Raw genomic sequence first — 20,087 nt, 5'->3', positions numbered from 1 at the left:
ACTTTGCCTCCAGTTCTATAAATATGTAGTGGGGGACCAGGAAGGGAAAGGTAAAAAGGAGAACTCACAGCCAAACCAATGAAATCTGGCTTAGTCACCGTGGAACGCTGCTTCTCCATGGTCAAGTGGCAACTTTGCTTTCAACAGATGAGCCTGAGGAAGCTTACCTGCCTGCTTTCTGATAGGTAATTAGCAGAGATGCAGGGGGGGACTCATTTGTACCTTGTGCTTGAATGCAGGAAAGAATCAATGCCATCTGGAAACAGCTAAGCCAGTATCATGACCTGCATGGTAAATGCACAGGTCCACCCTGGGAGGATGCTTCTGAAGGCAGGAGGAACACAAAGACCCATCTTCTGCTGTGCTGGAATTCTTTTATTCCTAGTGCTGCTGCTGCTAAGTACCTACAAAACTGGCTCCATCAAGGAAAAAAACGGTAACACTGGGAAGAAAATCTGCAGTAGTCAAGAGTGAGTGAAAGCCAGGGGAGGTCACAGAGCAAAATTCTCCTGCTAGTTGTGGCAGCATAACTACGATGAATCCTCTGGTTTGGGCTTCTTGGTTTTGTTGTTGTTGTTGTTGCTGGGAGTATCAGCACTCTGTGCTTTATCCCAGCTCTGCAGTACAAACCTTGAGAAGTTAGCCTTGCAGGACAATCTTCCTGGGAATCTTCATTTGAGCTCTCACAGGAAAACAGTAAGACGAAGATAATTTTGTGTTAGGAAATAGAGGTGAGAAATAGGGCATGTATAACTGACTTCACTCTTGGATCAGCCATTTATCTTCTTTATCTGCATTTTTACATTGGTAAAAAGAGGTTGGTACAGAAAGGCAAAATGTGGAAAAATTGAATGGGAAGAAGTGAGGATGAGGTGAAAATTATGTATCACTGGGAAAATAAAGCCCATGAAAATAAACCTGTCAGTGTAAGCACTGAAAATTCTGCAGAACGGTCTATAATGGAGAAAAATATGCATTTAATGCTGAGCAACCAGAACGCCAGCAAGTCTGGAGTAAAGGAAGCATTATGGATAATGCAGTGAAGAGATCCACAGTCAGATAATAAAGAAAAGTGATGCCTGGGTGTATTAAAAATAGACAGATATACAAATGAAGGCCTGGGTCTGGAATGACAGCCCAGGCAGGCAGAAAAGTGCCTGAAACAGTTCAGAAAAAGGCAGTGGAATTTTCAGATATCCCTAAAATGATGAAGTTAGGAAGAATATAGATGGATATGGATGGGATGGAATTAAGCTAATCTGAGAAGATGCAACTGAATTAAAATATTCAAGACAGCTGAAATAAGCGAGTTTCTGGATATTCTTTCCATTGAACTTGTCAGACTGAGTGTTTAGAGAATCACAGGATGTGAAAATGCATCTGGGGTTATTAACTACCTTTAAGAATTAAATCTAGGTCCCTTTGCACTGGCAGCGCTGCAGAAGATCAAGACAAACGTTGCTCGGCTTTCAAGGACGCTCTGTGCCGCTGGCTCATGCCCGTTGGTGAACACACAAGTTGCCCGGTGGTCTCGGGGCGCAGGAGGGCCAGACCCCCACCAGCTACGTTTCCCTCACCCCTCAACCTCGCCAGGCTCTTCTGATACAAGCAGAGCTATTTCAACGCAGAAGGCACGCTATTCCAGTGGAGAAGGCGTGCTGTGGGATGAAATTCCCCACTGCCTGCCCTAACGCCGGCTGCTACCAGCTCAAGAAGAACATCCCCGTTACAAAGCCGGGGGAGCTCCTCGGGGGACACGGCTTCAGGGGTGGCCTCGGCGGCGGCTGGCAGCAGGGCTGTGCCTCCCAGCGAAGCACCCACCAGCACCCTGAGGTGACGGCAACCCACCGGAGGGACACCGGCTGCCGGGGACCCGCACGGCTCCCCAGGGCACCACTGCGGCACGGCGGGAGCGCAGCCGGCCGCACGCCGCCCGTCAGCCCGGCCCCAGCCCCTCCACGGTTCCCCCCGCGGCCTCAGAGCCAGTGCCCGCCGCTCCCCTCCCGGCCCGGGGCGAGCCCCTCACCTGCCTCCCGCCGGCCTGCCCCGCTCCCCGCCGCCTGAAGGAGCCGCCCGGCCCTGCCCGGCCCGGCCCCGCGGGGCGGTGACACCGCGCTCCCTCTGCCCGCGCCCCGCCGCCATTACACGGCCCCGCGGGGCGGCGGCTCCTCAGGGCCCGGCGGGGGCCCTCGGGGCCGGCCCAGGCGGCGCTTACCGGGAACAGCGGCCCGGGGGCAGGTGGCAGCGGCCCTCCCTGCTCAGCGCCGCCGGCCTGCCGCAGCACTGCCACCTCCCTGCCCAGGCGCCTGCGTGCCCGGCCCCGCCGCTGCCATCCCGCCCGCTCGCCTACAGCGAGCCGGAAAACCCAGCGCGACAGACGAGAGCTTCCATCGGCTGTTGGAGTTACCAGGCAGGAAGGCAGGCTGCACACAAAGATCATTTCCTGGCTTCGCTCAGAGATGCAGCGAAGGAGGATGAAAAGTCAGGCATCTGCTTCAGGCCTTTCTCACAGGCCTTTCTCAACCGGCAGATCTGCTGTGAACCCACCCGAGGGGCTTCTAGCTGCTGGGTGATTGGAATACATCTGCCTTGCTCCTGTATTTTCAGAGGGAGCCAGGTGTGACGTGCACGTGAAATTCTCTAGCAGGATGCCTGTGTGAGGAAAAACCATCCTGCCCGGGACATTTCCTGCAGGGCCATGGAAACACGCCTCACATGGCTCTGATGTGGTCCCTTTTGCAGATCGGTGCCTAACCTCAATGCAGAAATGCTGCTCCCTAGTAGTGTTTTTATCTGATCATTTCAGTAAAACATTTTTATAAAGACCAAGTACTGCTTAGGTCATAAGAATTTCATTTTGCAAGGTATATTGTCAGTTGTGTCTCTGATACATTTGACATTTACTCAGTTCAGCTGCCTTTTTAAGCAGGTGAAATTGAGACTTGTTTTCCATTGGAGTTGGATTGTAGAAAAGCTTAAGGCATATTTTCTGTGATTTTCTCTCAGTTTGCATTCTGACCCACAGTCTTGTAATCCTACACGGTGGCAGCAGGAATGACCATGCAGGGAGCTCACATGACAAGCCATTTACAACCTGTAGAGTTCTCTCACACTGATTTTAAGGAGGAACTTTCATGTGAGACCAAACGTGCATTATCCATGACACTGGCAGCACACAACTTCTTTGTGGCCAGCCAACAAGGACAGTGGCTATGCTACACCTGTGGTTTGATGGAAGAGTTAGGCAGGATGCCTCCTTTGTGGAAGCTCTTTCTGGGTGTCTGATGCTGAGCCCTACTTTCTGCAGTTGATGCTGTTACAACAGTGACTGCTATTTGGTAAGGATGTAACAAGAAAGATTTTACAAAACCAAACAACGGGTAAATGCAAACAGATTCTGGGCCAGATTTTTATTTTGCTGCCTGCTGGAGCAGTGGATTTTGTGTGTTATCTGGGGCATGGCATGAACGTGAGCCCCATGTCCTGTTGTCTGTGGATGGGGCTCTGAGGCCTTGCAAAAGAGGGAGAAAGCATCCAAATACCCTCTCTGATTTCTGGTTACAGTCCAGCACAGGAGGAAACAGCTTCAGTGAACCACGCTTCACTTGCTATGGCCGCTAGCCCTTGTCCGCTGCGATTTCTCAGTTTTGCCCATAACTGCAGCACTCCCAATGCAGGTCGCAGTGTACCACGTCAAAGCCTCTGCTGCACAGAAGGTACAGTCCGAAGGGGCCTCCCTGCGCAGCTGGGACATGGCCCCAACCTAGGCAAGGCCGGAGCTCAGGTATTGACTTTGTGAGTCTGTAAGCCTCTTGTCCTGAAGAAAGGCTTTGCTCCATCCAAGGCATTTTACACCACATTCCACTGTCCTCTGGCCGTGGCCCTGACGGGCCAGAGGTGGCTCTTACTTGTGGTTTCCCTTCTGCCTGCTGGCTCTTCCCCACTTTCCCAAATCTCACTTCTTCAAAAGGGGGATTTCTCACCACCACTCAGTGCTTGTTATAGGGAAGTGCCTTTCCCCAGACGAGGAAGCCCTGTGTCGCCTTGGGCTGTAGATTTCTTGTGGAAGCCTCCCACCGCACAGAGCATCAGCGGTGACACTGGGCAAGGGTCGGAGGGGGAAACAGGGCAGGGATGGATCTGGGCACCCTCATGCAAGGCTGCCTGGGCCCTGGGCTTCCCCTTCCAAGCACGTCATTTTGAGGCCTGCCAGTGCCTGTGCGAAGGGGCAGCCTGCGGGACCTCGACACCACAGGACGCGGATCAGGTGCTCACAGGACAAAGGCACGGAGCAGAGCGCAGAGCTGTGAGCACAACAAAAGACAGGGAAGAGCCTTTCCGCATGTGGCCCGAACAAAGTGCTGAGAACTCGGGTTTTGGACGCAGGGCTGCCCGCTGGTGAAGCCACGGGCAGTTTCCGTCGGGGACAGCGCGGCACCCCTCGCTCTCCTCACCCTCCCGTCAGCCCTGAGCCGCCAGCCTTCCCCGCGCCCTCCCTCACCGCCCCGCGCCGCTCCCCCCGCGCGGCCCCTTTAAGGCAGCCCCTCCCGCCCCGCTCCCGCTCCCCTCCGCGAGGCGCCCGCCCCGCCGGAGCCGCGGCGTCACGTGGGGCGCCGTCTCGTGACCGGCCGCGAGCGCAGCAGCCGGGGCCGCCCCCCCTTCCCCGTTCCCCCCCCCCCCCCCTTCCCCTCCCCTCAGGCGCGGGCCCCCCTTCACCCTCCCGGGCCGCGGCGCCCCCGGGCGGGCGGGGCGGGGCGGGGCGGAGGGCGGCGCCCGGCAGCCCGGGGCGCTGAGGGGAGGGCGCCGCTTCCTCCTCGGGCGGGCAGCGCCTCCGCCTCCTCCTCCTCCCGTCCCCTGTCCCCCCCAGCATGGACAACAAGCCCCTGCTGCAGGAGCGGCCGCCCGCCTACAGCCCCGCCGCGCAGGGCGCGGGTTACGACTACGGGCAGAGCAACTACGGCGCCATCCCCGCCCCGCAGCCCGGCTTCCAGCCGCCCCCGCCCTACCCGTACCCGGGCGCCGCGGCTGCCGCAGGTGGGTCTGAGGCGGGGGGGGACGGGGAGGGGGCTGGCGGCCTCTGAGGGGAGGCTGTGGGGGCAGCATCCCCCTCATGCACCCCTCACACCCCCCACAGCCCCCTCGTACCCCAACCCCCCTCACACACCTCGGTATCCCCCTCAGGCACCTCACACAACTCCCAACCCCCTTCCCCAAGCCCCTCAGGCCGGGCGCTGTCCCCGCGCCTCAGGCCGCCCGCGGGCCCCGGGGCAGGGCCGTGGCCTGTGGTGCCCGGCGGGAAGCGCTGAGGGGGCTCCGGGGAGGCGCTGCTGCCTCCCTCCTTCCTCTCCTCCTCTTCCTCTTCTCCTCTTCTTCTTCCTCTTCATCCTCCTCCGAGGGGCCCCAGGTGTGCAGGGCTCCGGTACGGAGGCGCCGCCCCACCGGCGGGTGGCTCCTAGGGGAGGGGGGGGGGATAACGACAGCAGTGAAGTGGCCCCAGGAGAAAACTTGCGCTCTCTGTGCTCCCTGCGTGCCTCCCCGGGCTCCCCGGTTCACGTTTGTTTTGGTCTGGTGCACCTCAGGAGTCCTGGAGAGGCTGGAGCAGGTGAGCGGTGAGTCAGTCCTGAGCGCAGTTACAGAAAGGAGCCCGTCAGGAGCTCTGTAGTTGTAAGGGAGTGCTGCTGAAATGGCAAAAAGTCTGCCGAGCGCAGTAGGTGCGTTGGGCAGAACTGTGAGGTAGCAGGTAAATCTGCCAGTAACTTGGGATGTTGTGCTACAATACAGATATTACTGACGGTTGGCCTTTTGATTTAAAATAGTGGAGTTCACGGGCTTTCTGGTGTGTAACGTGGCTGAAGAAAAATCAGAACTGTGCTCTGAGAGAGAAGCGCAGGATGGATTATACTTGGGCAAAGTGTGTCTTAGCTGTAGGAGTGCACTGCATACATCTAACCATCCCTTTAAAAACATTTATTTCTTTATTTTTCACATTAATGTAGCCGCCAAGGGCCTGTGCTTTTTAAGTACAACTCTTCAAATAACACATTCACTAGCCAACAACATGGGTTTTGTGAAAGGTTTTATTTTCTGTGCCATGCAGCCTGCTTCCTTTCCACTTGCATCCTATCACTCCTGCCTCTCTCTGTAGCCAAAAATGTAAGGTGTGGAAGTTGAGCTGGACACCAGAGGAGAGGAAGACTTTGTTTCAACTGGTTTGTCTGCCAGAGTGGGGCATACCTGATGCGTAATGTCCAGAAGTGAACTCCACAATCCTCAGTTGTTCAAACTGTTTTTGTTCAATGTTCAAACAGCATTGAAACAAACTCTCAAAGTTAATTATTAGCTCAAAATCCTTTTTAGATGGTTAAATTGTGCTAGATACTTGGAGTTATGAAGTGGTTTTGCTATTAGATGTGCTGACTGGTATGCTTTGATTCTGACTTTGAAACATTCTTAAAGTGCTTCACCAAGACACTTCTATTTTTTTTTAAAGTGTTCTGTTTCTGTACTTTTCACTGAATTATTAGTGATTTCTGTGCCTTACACATGGTGATTCAGTTGTTTTTCCTCTTTTTAGGATATGCTGTTCCTCCACCGACATCACAGCCGAACTATTCGAGCACATACACCATTATTCAACAGCCTGCTACCACCACTTCTGTAGTAGTAGTTGGTGGCTGCCCTGCCTGCAGGTAAAATAGTCCTCTAGTTGAGAAATAAACTGAGCCTTATGTTTTATATTTGAAACGAGACATCCATATAGTTGCCTGGTTTTTCTTTGTGTGTGTGTGTCTGTATTAGAATTGAACTAACTGAAAAAGCACTAAAACTCAGCAGTTCTTTAATCTATGTAGAATGTCCTAATAAGCTGTAGTTGTAGACAACGGCTATAATTAATACAATAGACTTTATGCAAACATGAATCTGTCTGGTATGATGGAGGAAGATCTGTAGGCAGTATTTTTAATGAAAAACAATTCAGTCACAGGTGTAGAGGGTCAGCTCTTGGGGGAGAGGATGATAGGAAGTCCTTTCTGATACATTTATGACTAGTGATAGCGAGTAGCATGACTTTATTGTGAAATGTTCTGTGATCTCTGACCGTCGTCAATTCTGGTTATCCGGCAGTCCCGTGGAAGGGCTTCTGCTGGTGTGGTGAGTGTCCTCATCCCCACAGTCTCCGCTGTGCAAAACCAGGCAAGGTGGTTGTCACTGTTGATTAAAACCCTGTGATACTGGTGTTTTTAAAAGTTCTCTTACTTTGTAAGTCCCTTTACTGCAGAACTATAGGAAAACTAATAAATCTGATTCAAAGTGTTAATCTGACAAAGCAGTAAAAATGAGGAAAAAAAATGGTCTTAGTTAGAATGGCAACTTAAGGGCAACTTCCCCTTCAGTGATCAACAGCCATAAAATAAGAAAAGGGAAGGAGGCATTCTGTTTCACATTAGTGCTGTAAGTCTGCAGTAGTTCTTTTGCACTTCTCAGTTCTCCTCCTCCCAGGATATTAACTAATGGGTGAGGGCAGCCAGATTGCTGCTGGTGCAGTTCAGGCGTTTGTGCGCCTGGCCAGCTCTGACTCAAATGCAGAATCATTCCCCTTCTGTTAAAACGTATGGGAGTTACCCTTGTGGCGTCTTATGAGGAAGCACTTTGTATTCTGCAAGTCTGAGCCTTTTCTTGTCCATTTCAAAACATGTAGGAAACAGACTTGCTAGCATAGCTTAAATGATACGGGGTTTCAGTGCTAGGAAGGTGATGGAGATTGTCTTAGTGATGGGGACAGCGCCTCTGATGCCTTTTGGTTGTGTTAAAACTGATGTGTGTTTGAGAGTCAGTACCTGCCTTCAAAGGTGGATTCAAATAAGTATCTTGTGATGTTAGGTTAAAGCAGGTGCATGCTGAAATTCCAGCAGTTAAGGCTGAAAAACCTGTACCAGCTAGAGCTATTGATCTAGAAGATGTATGTTTTAAACAACGAGGGAAAGTAACCTCCGAGCTGCTGGGAGGATGTGGTAGATCCTGCCACTTGAGTAATTACATTAAAATGCTCATGCTTTGGCTCAACCAGAAGACAGGAAAGATATTATGTGTTGTCTGGTAAAAGGCAAGCAGTGTGTTTATACAGGTCTTCTGGCCTTAGAACCAGGAAACTTCAGGAAAAAAAATTGAAGTAGTCTTCTGTGATAACGTAAGGTTGGTAGACTCTTGCTGCTATTTTTTAGGGTTTTTTTTTCCTAGTGGTTATCCAGAGATTCTCTAGGAGATTCCTTTGAAATGGTCATTTGCAAATAAAGAATCTAATTCTAGTATCCTTTCAGCCAGATCTGGAAAAATGAGCAAGTTTCTGAATCTTTTGTAAGGTGCTGTTAAGTGACCTGACTTGAAAAGTCTTAAGTCATCATCCTGGTGCTACTGGAAGTAGTCAGTGTTTTTTAGAGAGAGAGAGAGAGAGAGACACACACATAGCGTAACCACGTTTTTGCTCTTGAATCCTCAAGTTTTGCCTTAGTCTGTGAAAAGAAATCAGGTGTGAGACCTGCTGTACGGGTTCCTTTGAGGCACAGTACTACGCAGCTGCCATGTAGGACCCATCTACTGTTGATCAGGGACTGGCAAGGACCAGCATCTAGTAACACTGTGTCATAATTGTCTTTGCACTGTGTTTTCCCTAACTGTAGTTAAAGAGTCAAATTTGGGGGGGGGGGAGGGGAAGCTCAGACTGGTTGTCTTTCCTTTAGTTAAGGAGTTGATAGTCTAGTGCCTCAAGAGCAGCAGCAGCGAGGCTTGATGGGAAGCATAATACCAGAAATATTCACAGGAACTTGAAGCATCAGGCTCGTGTTCTGGAAGGTTACATTGGCTATTTACTTCTCTTTGAGAAAGAGCTCGTAATCCTCTTTGACTTCTCAACACCTTAAACATAGCTCTAGTTTACTTTCTTGGCCTGGAAACCTATTTTGTGACGAATGCAACACGCAGGTAGGTTCTGAATACATCACTGAACAGAAAGATACTGAAAGGGCATCGATAACATAAAAAGCTATTAATAGCGCCTAAAACTTTTATTAAACTGCCAACACAGTTGTCTTGTTACTCCTTGGATTTGAAGTTATGCATGATTATTAGAGAAGTCCACGTGCTTTAGACTGTGAGGGGGAAAAGGCTTGTTTGTGGCTGTGGAATAATGTAACTGATGGAGAGGGCTAAAGCCCATCAGCAGGATTTCTGCAATCAGAAACACAAACCAGTCAGCTCTATAGCATGGAAATGTTGCTAATTGAAAAAAAAATATGCTATTTTCAACTTAAAATAGATGATTTTGAGGAGAAACATGTGGTACTGATCTGTTATTTTGGTAGGAGTCTGTTTTATTGCAGATGCAAATGATTTTGGGGTTTACAGGCTAGCTACAGTAGCCAGGTAGCTAGCCCTCTTCAGGCTTAGTTTGTGGTGTGAAGTCATAAAAAGTACAAAGTATCTCTAGAAGTAGGTAGTGTGCTCCTGGTCACCAAGTAATTGCATTTTATTTTATTTATTTTTAAAAAATCTCTGAAGCATTGGTGTATCTGAGGGATGACTCTCCTGCCTTGTGAGCTGTACCTCTTGCCTAAAGTTATTCGTTAGTCAAATCATCCTCATTCGTCCTTGTTGCGTCCAGTGTTGCTTTCTAATTACAGACTTCAGCCTTGCTGCGTTCCATCCTTCTTTGCATTGCTAAGAAGTCTAGGTGGCTGCAGTGCTCGTAGTGTGAGCTCCTCTTCTAGCCCAGCCCTGATGTACAGAGAAACGTCGGTGCGGAATGTTGTCAGTTTTAGTGCTGGTAGTTGATATGTAAGGATTAGCCAAGTCTGGCTTTTAAACTATTTTATGTTCCCAAGAACAGCTTGAGTCATTACAGCCACTAACTTCAGAGATCCAGCTATGTAATTTAATTATCTTTTTAGCTGGGAGAATGCAGCCCAGCTACTTCTCTTGTGGTCACTTTCATTTTCTTTTTCTCCATCTCTCATCCGTGGGTAGAACAAACTGCAAAGGAATGTTTGCTTTCCTGTTTCTTAACAGAGGAAAGATCCATTTAAAAACTGTGACAAATGTGCTTTTGATCTGAAGTTTGCAAAAACTGGTTCTTTCAAAATCTGGTCAGAGCCTGCGATTGGCCCTGTTGGGTGTTTATGTTTGTATTTAACACAAATTGGGTTCTTTAAAAGAAAGGGTGAGGGAGAGGACATGCCACTGCATTGTGGTGGCTTTCTCTTCTGATGATTATGAATTACCTGCTTGAGAAGTATTACAGTGGGTTTCAAATTATGGTAATACTGAAACTTCTTCCAGGATTGAAGGATGAGGGACTACTGATCTCTTAGAGCCTTCTTCCTGACAGAGTGGTGTGGGTTTGTTTGTTTGTTTGATTTTCGATTTGATAAAGTAGTAGGTTCTCAGATTTTGGTTGATATTTGTTTTTATTCAATTAAAGGCATCACTGCTGAGAGAAGTGTGTTCTGGAAAAATTGCATTTAAATGATAAACTCCTTCAAAATGTCAATCTTCTGCTTACTTCAATCACAAGTGCTGTGTGTGGTTTGAGAGAAGCTCATTCAGGGTACAGGATTTCAGTAGGTATTCACAATAAATAACTTTTATATAAAGATTCTTAATATAACATCTTAATATGTACTGGCTAAATAGTCAAGAAATAATAATAATAAAAAAAGCTATTTATCTGAGGTACTTTCTATCCTGAAGAAAAGCTGGGGATTTTCAGTTTCTAGCAGCAGGCTGACATGCTACAGAGATCCTTTTGAATCTTGTGAGTAAAGCCAACTTTGAAATACCATTTCAAGGGTGCTATAAAGAGTAGCAGCTATAATAGTGCAGCAGCTCATGACACTGCTTTCTGTCACAAAGAAGCTCAGCCTGTGCTGAATCAAAGTAGCTTCCTTATAATATGCAGCTTTTTGTAAACGTATGCTGTTTGGACAGATTGGGGTGTTCATCCCTGCTGTGCTGTAATTTGGTGGCTGGAGCAGTTAGGGCATGAAATTCAGCAGTGACTTATGCATGTGACTGTGAAGAAGAAAGCCTTGATACAGCAGACTTGAGCAGATGCCATGAGTCTGCCACTCGGAATTACTGCCTAGGATAGCTGTAACTTTTTTTTTTCACCAGCCTTATAGCAGAGGCACGCAGCTGCTTAGCAGGAAGTCTGATACCTAAGCCCAGAAGAAGAGAGGAGGTGGTGACCCTTGGAATAGGGTCCCAGGTGAGGACAGCATAGTTTCATAGCAGTTCTGAGGATTTTTGTATTACTGTTTTGAACTGATTGGTGGAAAATAATCAAAACACTTATTTTTCTAATAAATGAGAATTTATGCAGTTAACAAGATACATCAGAAATATATTCCCTAGGGACTAGATCATCATTCTTATAGTGGCTGTTAACTCCCAGTTGGCTGCTGGGCCTGAGCTGATAACATTTTTTTTTTTTTTAGTGTCAGCATTTATCTTGGTGTCTGTACTCTGATAATTAGAACTTCGTTGTAGCAGTGAGGAGGAAACTGGTCTTGTTTGCTAGATGAAGGTGGTAACCGGAGGTGATACTAACTTGGCCACGTTACGTGATGAGTGGTGGTGGTGGGGAAACCACACAGATGAACAACCATTCAATGTGCCTTCAAGCTGAGGCTGGAGGAACTGGCACCTCTCTAAGTGGAAACTAAAACTGTGTTAGTATACCATCAGTAGTTGTATCTATAGTTATCATTTTTTTTTTCTTCTGCTGCTTGCATGTGAAATTTAAACTGCTTAACCTAGCTGCTTTTGTTGGATTAGCTAGGATAGACACAAGGAGAAGCTATCTGTTTGTTTTCACGTTCAAAATTAGAGGTCTCGTGTGCAACTTCCAAAGTCCCTGCTTGTCCCTGGTCTGACTGTTTCCACTGAAATCTAAAGTTAAAGACTCAACCAACCTTGGAAGCAGGAGAAATTGGGATACTGTTCTGAAAATTCCCCTTGCTTGATCAGTCAGCGAGTATCTGTGTGTAGGACAGCTGGAGGCACCTCTTAGTGAAGTGTAGCTTCTTTTCAGGTCTTGCAGAGCTTATCGTGCAATCAGAATGCTATCTTGGACTACCCAGGCTGCCCCTTGGACTTCATTTATAAGGGATCAAAAATGCTGATAAGCACACATCTAAGTACTGTGATGTAGTGTTAAGTCTAAAAATGCTTGTAGTAAATTGTACTAATATTGTGTTTGCAAATCTCCGTGTTGGCTCTCTGATCCTGAGCACATGACTTAATGTTTTGAGACTTATTTCCAAGAAAAGGTTTGTCTGAAAAGTAATTTGGTATTAAATGCTTGTCAGTGGGAATAATTGACCTTGCTTTATGGAATTGGCATCTGCAGTATAGCTTAAATCCAAGACACTGCTTGCAATATAAATAAACCTTTCCTCTTTATTTTTAGATTGGGAGTGGTGCAGTTATAATCAGCTTTTATGTGGTTTGTGTAGAACAAAATTTATGTTTGGTTACGTTAATGAATCTACAGTTTGAATATGGAATCTAATTACTCTGTAGCTCAGGTAAGATACACAAGCACAAACTAAAATATTCATGTTCTCCTTTATAAAATTTTTTTTCCTCCTTCTAAATTTAGTAACTGGCTAAGCAGAGACAGTGACTGGATAAGTGTTCATCTAAAATTAGGTGGTGACACAAATCAACAGAAACCAGAGCATGCTTGTGGAGTTAATGCTGTAGTAGCAGTCACGCTGCTATGGAGGTGCTAGGAAATGACTGAAATAACAGGTATGTTGTGGGGGAGGTCACACAGATCCACTTCTGCTGAGCTTCCCAAATGAGTGTCACCTGGAACTGACTTAGTCTGTTCCCTGGCTGTGCTGGCCCTGGTCCTCCTCTGCTGCCGAGCCAGCCGTGCTTCCTGCTGCGTGCTTCATCCATGTCAGATCTTTTCCCTGGTTCTGGTGTTGAGTATGGATGGCAAGTTGTTGTTGTCGTCTTATTTCACTGGCATTCTGCGTGACCAAAGAACACTTCCCGAATAACTGTGTTTAGGGGGAAGGGAGTTCAAAGTAAATTCTATTTAAAGTGTCAGGGATGTCTGCTGACCAGGAGACCTGGGCCTTTGCAAGCTGATTAAGAGGGTTGATGGTAATGGGTTAGACAGCAGTCATCTACGCTTGGGTTTGCAGCTGCTCAGGGCTGACCAGAAGTACCCTGACTGATCCCTCTTTAATGTTCAGTATGTTTATACCTTAAGGACAAATCAAAATTAGGCTGCTTATACTCTTAACTAAACACATTGGTGTACTTGTCACAAAGGTAGACTTCAGGGCAGGACCTGAATATGAAATTATTAAAATATGTGGCCGTTTTGAATTTAACACCGATGTCCTTTCTGTTGCTGTATCTATAACCAGTCTGGTTATGTCTAAAGAGTTTTGAATCTCCTTGTGTTTCAGTCCTGTTAGCGTATTCTTTCCAGGAGACGGCAATTCTAGTAGCACATCTTTTCCCTGGTGAATGAAGTTGAAGGCATGAGATCCTTGTTTACTGACCCTATTCTTTAATTATAGTCTAATTTTGAGGGTTCCTTACAATGTAACTGTACAGTTTTAGTGTCTGGATGTGCCCTAGCAAACAAATTATCATGAAGCTTTCCTATTAGCCTTAAGACATACTGTGTAAACTCTGCTTGTGCTCAGTATGTTCAGGTAGGACAGCTAGTGGGAAATCTCTGGAAGCAGGTGTTAATAGGGGGTTCTTCGCCCTGCTTTCAAAGTCAGTCTAGTGAAGTGTCTCTTCTTTGGGTTAGTATGCCCTGAACTTGACCTAGCAAGCCAATTTTGATGTTTCCTGACTGGTTAGTAGTACACAGCTGACTTGGGATTAGGACTTGAAGGTTGGGTAGCAAGGACAAATTGATGGAGGCTACCTTTTCTCTACTATTATTCTTCCCTTTTGATGCTCTTCATTAAGACACTTTTTCTTTTTGTAATGAGGACCAAAGCTGCATATATTAGTCAAGATGAAGCATTAATAATCCAGAGCATATGGAAAAAATATACTTTGTGATATGCTCTTTTATGGTGTTTGCCCGTTTTCCAGTTGTGACAGTGATGACTTGTCTTCATAATTTTTTAATAGCTCCTTCCACTCTTCTTTCTCCTACTATCTATCCCCTCTGTTTTTCCCATCGATATTTCAGTTTCCTGGGGAATGCTTTGAGGTGGGAGAGGAAGGGAAGCAGCCACCACTGCCACGGTCTGAGGGGAATCCTGGGCTAGAGTTCTTTGTAGCAGAACCCAAGACACAAACTGAAGAGCAATATTAAACAAGCTTAGCAACTCTGGTGTCTGTAGTTTCTATGAGTACTGCTTGCTAAGGTGATGCGGGGAAGATGCAGGGCAAGTGCTGTGAGTCAGTGACTAATGTGCCAAATCACAGGTGAGCTTCTGCTTTGCAGGAGGGATGGTCTGGCTCCTTTTTGTCTGCTGGCATGTAGTGTAGTTCGTCAGCACTTTTCCTATGGAGGTAGAAATAGTCTGCGTGCCAGCTGGTGGAGACACGAAGCTTTTCTCTCTGACCCTCATAAACCCACTGGACGTACTTGTCATCAAGCCAGCAGAAGTGAAAAGGCTACAGCTGCGCGCATCGGTCCCACAAGAACTGCCTGCAGTGTCTTCTGGACAGGTGTGGAGCTGCCAAGCCTGACTACAGAAGAGAGCTTGGGTAAACTACGTTGTGAAGACAACTGGTAGTGATTTTTGAGACATTGCTCTTGCTCTGCTGTGTCTGTAGTCAATGGTCAGTGCTAAAGCTTGTGGGAGTATTAGGTATAAAAGTGGGATTCTGTGCTTTAAGTCCTACATTCTTTCAGTCAGGTGCTCATTGTGGCAAGAATCAGTCACTGAATCAAATTCAGAACCCCGGGAGATAAGCTGGAGCAACTTTCTGGCATGGCAGTCTGTTTGTTTAGGTCTTGTCAGTGGAGAGCATCCTGTCCTTCTGCAGAAGATGTAAAGAATATTTACAAAGTAAAAGGCTGCATTGTTACCTTAAGCTTGATTCCTTACACATATCTTTTGCTTTGGTTGGAGAATAAGATACTACTGATACCACAACTACTGTACAAAGTACTCTGTAAATGTTAGTGTCATTAGTACTTGTAGTATTAGCAATAATATCTGTGGGTGACAAGCCAGAATCATTATCCTTTACAACATGTCTTGACTCTACCGGTGTGCTGAATATGGAGATTCCATCCTGGAGAAAGATGGTTCTATGGATTTGGGCAGCATCACAGGTAAAAACTTCAGCTGTACTTTAAGCAGATGTTGATATCTGGATTTGGGAATGGAAGTATGAGAACAGGAGCTAAAAGGGACTGAAAGGAAAGATGAAACTTTTCCCATGTCTGAAGAGGCTTCCAAGAAGTGCTGTGGAGCCTTGGGGGGGGGGGGGGGGGGGAATGGCACCTATACCACTGGGACTAAATCTACAAAATTTGTGCCAGGTCTGGGAAAAATGGTAGGATCACAAATCCTGGAGATCTTGTTAGAACTGTAGAACGCTTCTGCAGAGCTGATCTCTCATTGCTCTTATGTCTCTGTACACACAGGTGTTAGTGTTCAAGAGTAATCTTATGTTCTTGTAGCGAACTAAGTGTTCACATGGACAGAGGGAGCTCTGGCAGTGTGTGTGTCTGACAGGCAACAGAGGTGGTGTGATGCTGAGGTTGTAGGAGTAGCCACCGTGAGCAGCGCAGGCTACAGAACTCTTGAGTCAGGATACTTGTGTGCTGAGACTACAATCAGTAGGATGAGTAGAATGCTAGTCTACATCTCAGCTTGTTGCCTTAATGGAGCCTTTCGGAATTACTGCTGGGATCAGCTGTACTCTGCGAATACCTTACACCAAATAGAAAGTCAACTTCTATCATGCAACTCTGTAAACAGAAGGACGTTCAACAAAAGAAGGGGACTGATGCTGAAATCCTAAACTGAATGTGAAGTTGTGTAAGCAGCAGAGTATCAAGAACGCCTTGAAAAAAACCTTTGGCTTCTTATGATGGTTGAGGAGAAGGGCAGCAGCTCTTAAGTTAAAAACAAGATGTAATGTTTTAGTCAATTGCAGTAAGGGAGAGGTCTCTGAGACTGCATCTTCTTTCCTTCACTTTATTCACTTGTACAATAGCCTGGGACTGCTCTGTAGGGAAAAAACAACTTGTTGGTCTTGGCACCTTGCCTGTTGTAGCACGTATTTCAAGGTCACTTAGCTTGGTTTCTGTTGACTTTCACTGTAGCAGGCAGGCAAAGAGGTCACTTCTTGTTCAAGTGTTTTGCTTACCTCCAAATCTTGATTTTTATAGCTGCTCAATTTTCTTAAGTCTGAATGCTTAGGCTTTTCTGTCTATATTAATTCTGGGGGACAGTCAAATACAGCACTTCAGAAGGGGTTAGGGACTGAAGTTAAATGTCTGTTCAGATATTTTTCTGCTGTGACACAAAACTGCTGAAACAGAATTCTTCTCATGTAGGGTGGTCATTCAGTCAGGCCCGATCTGGAGCCACGCGATGTCAAATAGCAGGTTCTCCTGCAGCTCTACAAAGACTTGGGATTTTCGAAATAAAAGCCTGGGAACACCTACTAAGGGTTATTTTAATAGTGCTGCATGTTTGGCCTTTTGGATTATTTCTCTAGCTACCAGAAATAAACTTGCTAAACAGCTTATGACAGTAGTGCTGCACCTCTGAGCTGTTCTAGTGACTTAGAAAGCCTGAATGTGAGTAGATAGCCTAGTCCTGTACACACTTATTTAATTGGCACTTTCTACAATGAAGTGCTGATATTTAAAATACTTTTACACTCAATTTATGGCTAGATTTTTATTTTAAGTCACTCTCATCCTGTTGATGTGGTCAGAGCCCTAAGTGCCCGGTGTACCTAGCCTTTCACATGTTATATGGTCTCATGCAGTCTGAAGAAAGATCTGTGGCCATCTGAAATAATGCATTGGCAACTGGAGACTGGTGTTTTTAGTTTGCTTTTAGTTTCTCACTCTGCTAGTCTGCTAGTGATAGGCAATAAATTAAGTTAATCTCCCTATGCTGAGTCTGTTTTGCGTGTAGTGATAATTGGTGTGTGATCTCCCTGTTGTTACCTCAACTCTTCAGCCCATTCCATCGTATTTTCTCCCCCTTTTCTTTTGAGGAGAGGAGTGAGAGCAGTTGTGGTGTTAACCAGCTGGGTAAAACCACCACAGCTGTTCTGGGACTTTGGTTTCTGGTGATCTTGATGCAATAGGACAAGAAGTTCAAGTCATGTTATTAGACATTCACATGTCAATAGCAAAAAAGGTTCTTTCGTGCCTTTGTGCTAAGGAAATGTGGAGCGTTTCTAGTAAGACTGCTTGCTTATATAACCTTTGACATTGCCAGTGAAGCAACTGCCATATTACTTCTGCTTTAATTGTTTTCTTCTGTCACTTGACTTTCTGTGAGGCGGGGAGTTGGGAGATTTCATGGCTTAAATAGCAAGTCTTGCTGCTGTGAAAACATCCTTTTTGTCAGCTGATTACTTGGAAATACTTATCTTTAAAAAGATACTTTACACAAAGCTACTCTGAGCAGTGTATGCTCTGTACAGATACCGATGGTTCTGTGTGGTGTAACAGGGCTATTTGCAGTAGAACTGAATTACTAGAGCACCACTTCTGGGCAGAAGCAACTCAATATTCTTTTTATTTGAGGTCACTTCACATCACTACTTGATGTTTCCACAAACAAAGTGGAAAACTGCTGCTTTCCTCAGTGACAAGCCTAGCTGATGAAACACTGACTTATACTACATGTAGTTACCTAGTTTTAACTTGCCTGGTGAAAGCATGAGGTGATGGCTGACCAGAAGCCTTTAGCCAGTGTTACACAACTTCAATTCAGATCTTTCTGTTAGAAAGAAGCTGAGAAAAACACTCCAGATCATCAGACCAAAACATTCAGAAAGCAAGGATTATTATTATTTTTCCTGAAAGAGCTCTAGTGCGCATATCCTCTGGGTGACACGAGGCTGAATGAACTGAGAGGGTTCACACTGGGATATTGTGGAAACTAGGTAGGCAAAGCATGTGACACAAGCGTGACTGCTGCCTGTTTTGAAAGACCTAAACAGCTGAGAAATGGAGCTGTTTTGTTGACCTGAAGTAACCAGTATAACACTGATAATTAAATAAAAGTTATCATCACAGATTAAGGTATTTTAAAAGCACACTTGTTTTCATTTTTATGAGCATATTCTTTAGTTGGTAGTAAGGTTAAGTTCTAGGAAAGTTTATCCTTACCTATACAGAAAAACTTGACCCTAGAAAGGGCTAGTAAAGCAAGTATCAAACGTTTTTCCTTGCTGCTTGTCCTGACCATTTGATCTGTCAGTGCTGTGTAGTTACTGGGCAAGGTTAGTTGAACTAGCATGCAAGTATACAAGAAAGGAGCCGTGAGTTTCAGATCCTTCAGGGACCAGCTAGTAATAACACGTCAGAAGCTGCAAAGGCTTTTGTGTTAAAGCTTTCTGAATCTGAGAGCACATGTGGCTTCAGTGAGTTCCACTGTGTATCTGGTGCTGCACCTGTGTATGTTTTTCAGTGTACTGGAATTAACCAATTGACACTACTGCTCAGAGCTGTGGTGGCTGTGTCTTGTGCTATGTACCAATCCTGTTTTCCTGTTTTGTGGTGATTGATAAAGAAATGTCTGCTTTCTGGAACTGAAGTGGTATAATTCAAATTATCCTGTTGCAAGCTAATGGCATAAAAGACTCTTTAAAAAAAAAAACAAAGCTACATGCACTTCTTTTTGCTCAACAAAATGTGTTTTTTTTCTAGTGACTATTTTTTTTAGACTATCAGATCACAAAGTGGTAACTTTGGGTTAAACATAGTAGGTGTCTTTGACTCAGTCTGTTTTCCGTTTTTACAGGGTTGGCGTTTTGGAGGACACCTTCACCTGCCTCGGTGTTTTGTGTGCCATTGTATTCTTTCCAATTGGGATTCTGTTCTGTCTTGCACTGAGGCAGCGAAGATGCCCTAATTGTGGGGCGGCTTTTGGCTAAAGGGGACGATCGTGGATGTGCTTATGGAAGCTACAACTGTTAGCATACTCTTTCTAATGTAAATGTCATGTACAATCATTTTATTTGCTTCAGACCTGTTTTTGTAAAGTGTGAAGAAATTTAGTCTCTTGCATGTAATTTAAACTTAATCTTTTATGAGCATGTGCATTGCAAAACATGAAAACCCAACTTGTTTTCCATGTTTAGTGGCACCTCTTGAAAACTAAATAAAACTGCTTTTCCTTTTTGCAATCCTCAACTTGTGGCTGGGTTATTACATATGTGACTAATGTGTCTGATAACATGTAGTCTGAAAGTGAAGTTAGTAATCCTAGCTACAACTAAGGATGAGTGTTTGTCAGGATCATTATGATGACAATAGTCATGTTTTAGGGCTGTACTTGTTGGAACACGCAGATCCCTTCATCCTGAGCCTTTCTGAGGAAAGTAGTGCAAGTACTGTCTGTGCTACCACTGTGTAATGGATGTGGCTGAATAGAGAGACCCTCTCTTTCTTCTGAAGGCTCGGTACAAGCCCTGTTTTAACAAGTGAAGGTTTTGCTTATGGACAAGTGTTACTTCCAAGCGGTTGCAGTAGCAGAACTGCTCCTGCTGTAGCAGAAGTTTCCTAGCATCATGGAACTAGTGTTCAACAACACCCGTAACTGCTGACTGAAGCAGGGAGCTCCTACCGAAAAAGAGAGGCTATGGCACTGCTATGGGCCACGACTAAAGATTTATGCATGTCAAAATATTTAATTCTGGTGCTGAACTGTTGAGGGCTTGTAGTCTAGTTTGATGTGCCTCTCTCTAATAGTTTAGAAAACTGGTGCAGGTGTTAAGGTGTACCCTTGAAACATCAGTGTTTCAAAATGATGTAATTGCTATGGAACTGTCCATGAGTAGCTAATGAAGTGTCCTCAGCCTTAAACACTGAAAGGCAGGGTGAGAGGAAGAGGAGG

At 45.9% G+C, this 20,087-nt stretch overlaps 2 protein-coding genes across 4 annotated transcripts in view; one reads left to right on the top strand and one right to left on the bottom strand.

The window, feature by feature from the left end:
• Positions 1-5,459, bottom strand: part of TECPR1 (tectonin beta-propeller repeat containing 1) — a 29,889-nt gene extending 24,430 nt beyond the window's left edge. The window contains exons 1-2 of one of the 3 annotated variants that reach the window (XM_013177069.3): positions 5,165-5,459; positions 2,216-4,304 (exon numbers count right to left, since the gene is read on the bottom strand). The gene's annotated coding sequence lies outside the window, so the exon portion shown is untranslated. Of the gene's footprint in view, positions 1-2,026; positions 2,180-2,215; positions 4,597-5,164 lie in introns of those variants that run through there. The other 2 variants (XM_013177070.3, XM_048065458.2) reach the window with 2 other exon arrangements.
• Positions 4,725-19,384, top strand: BRI3 (brain protein I3). Its single transcript, XM_066977441.1, has 3 exons — positions 4,725-5,034; positions 6,575-6,689; positions 18,993-19,384. The coding sequence occupies exons 1-3, from the start codon at positions 4,869-4,871 to the stop codon at positions 19,123-19,125; spliced, it is 414 nt and encodes a 137-aa protein (XP_066833542.1). The 5' UTR covers positions 4,725-4,868; the 3' UTR covers positions 19,126-19,384.
• Positions 19,385-20,087: the final 703 nt, after the last annotated feature.

This window comes from Anser cygnoides, chromosome 15 (assembly GCF_040182565.1).
Source record: "Anser cygnoides isolate HZ-2024a breed goose chromosome 15, Taihu_goose_T2T_genome, whole genome shotgun sequence".
Taxonomy (NCBI): Eukaryota; Metazoa; Chordata; class Aves; order Anseriformes; family Anatidae; genus Anser; species Anser cygnoides.
Note: the sequence above shows the minus strand (reverse complement) of the source record. Positions and strands in the feature narration are given on the sequence as shown.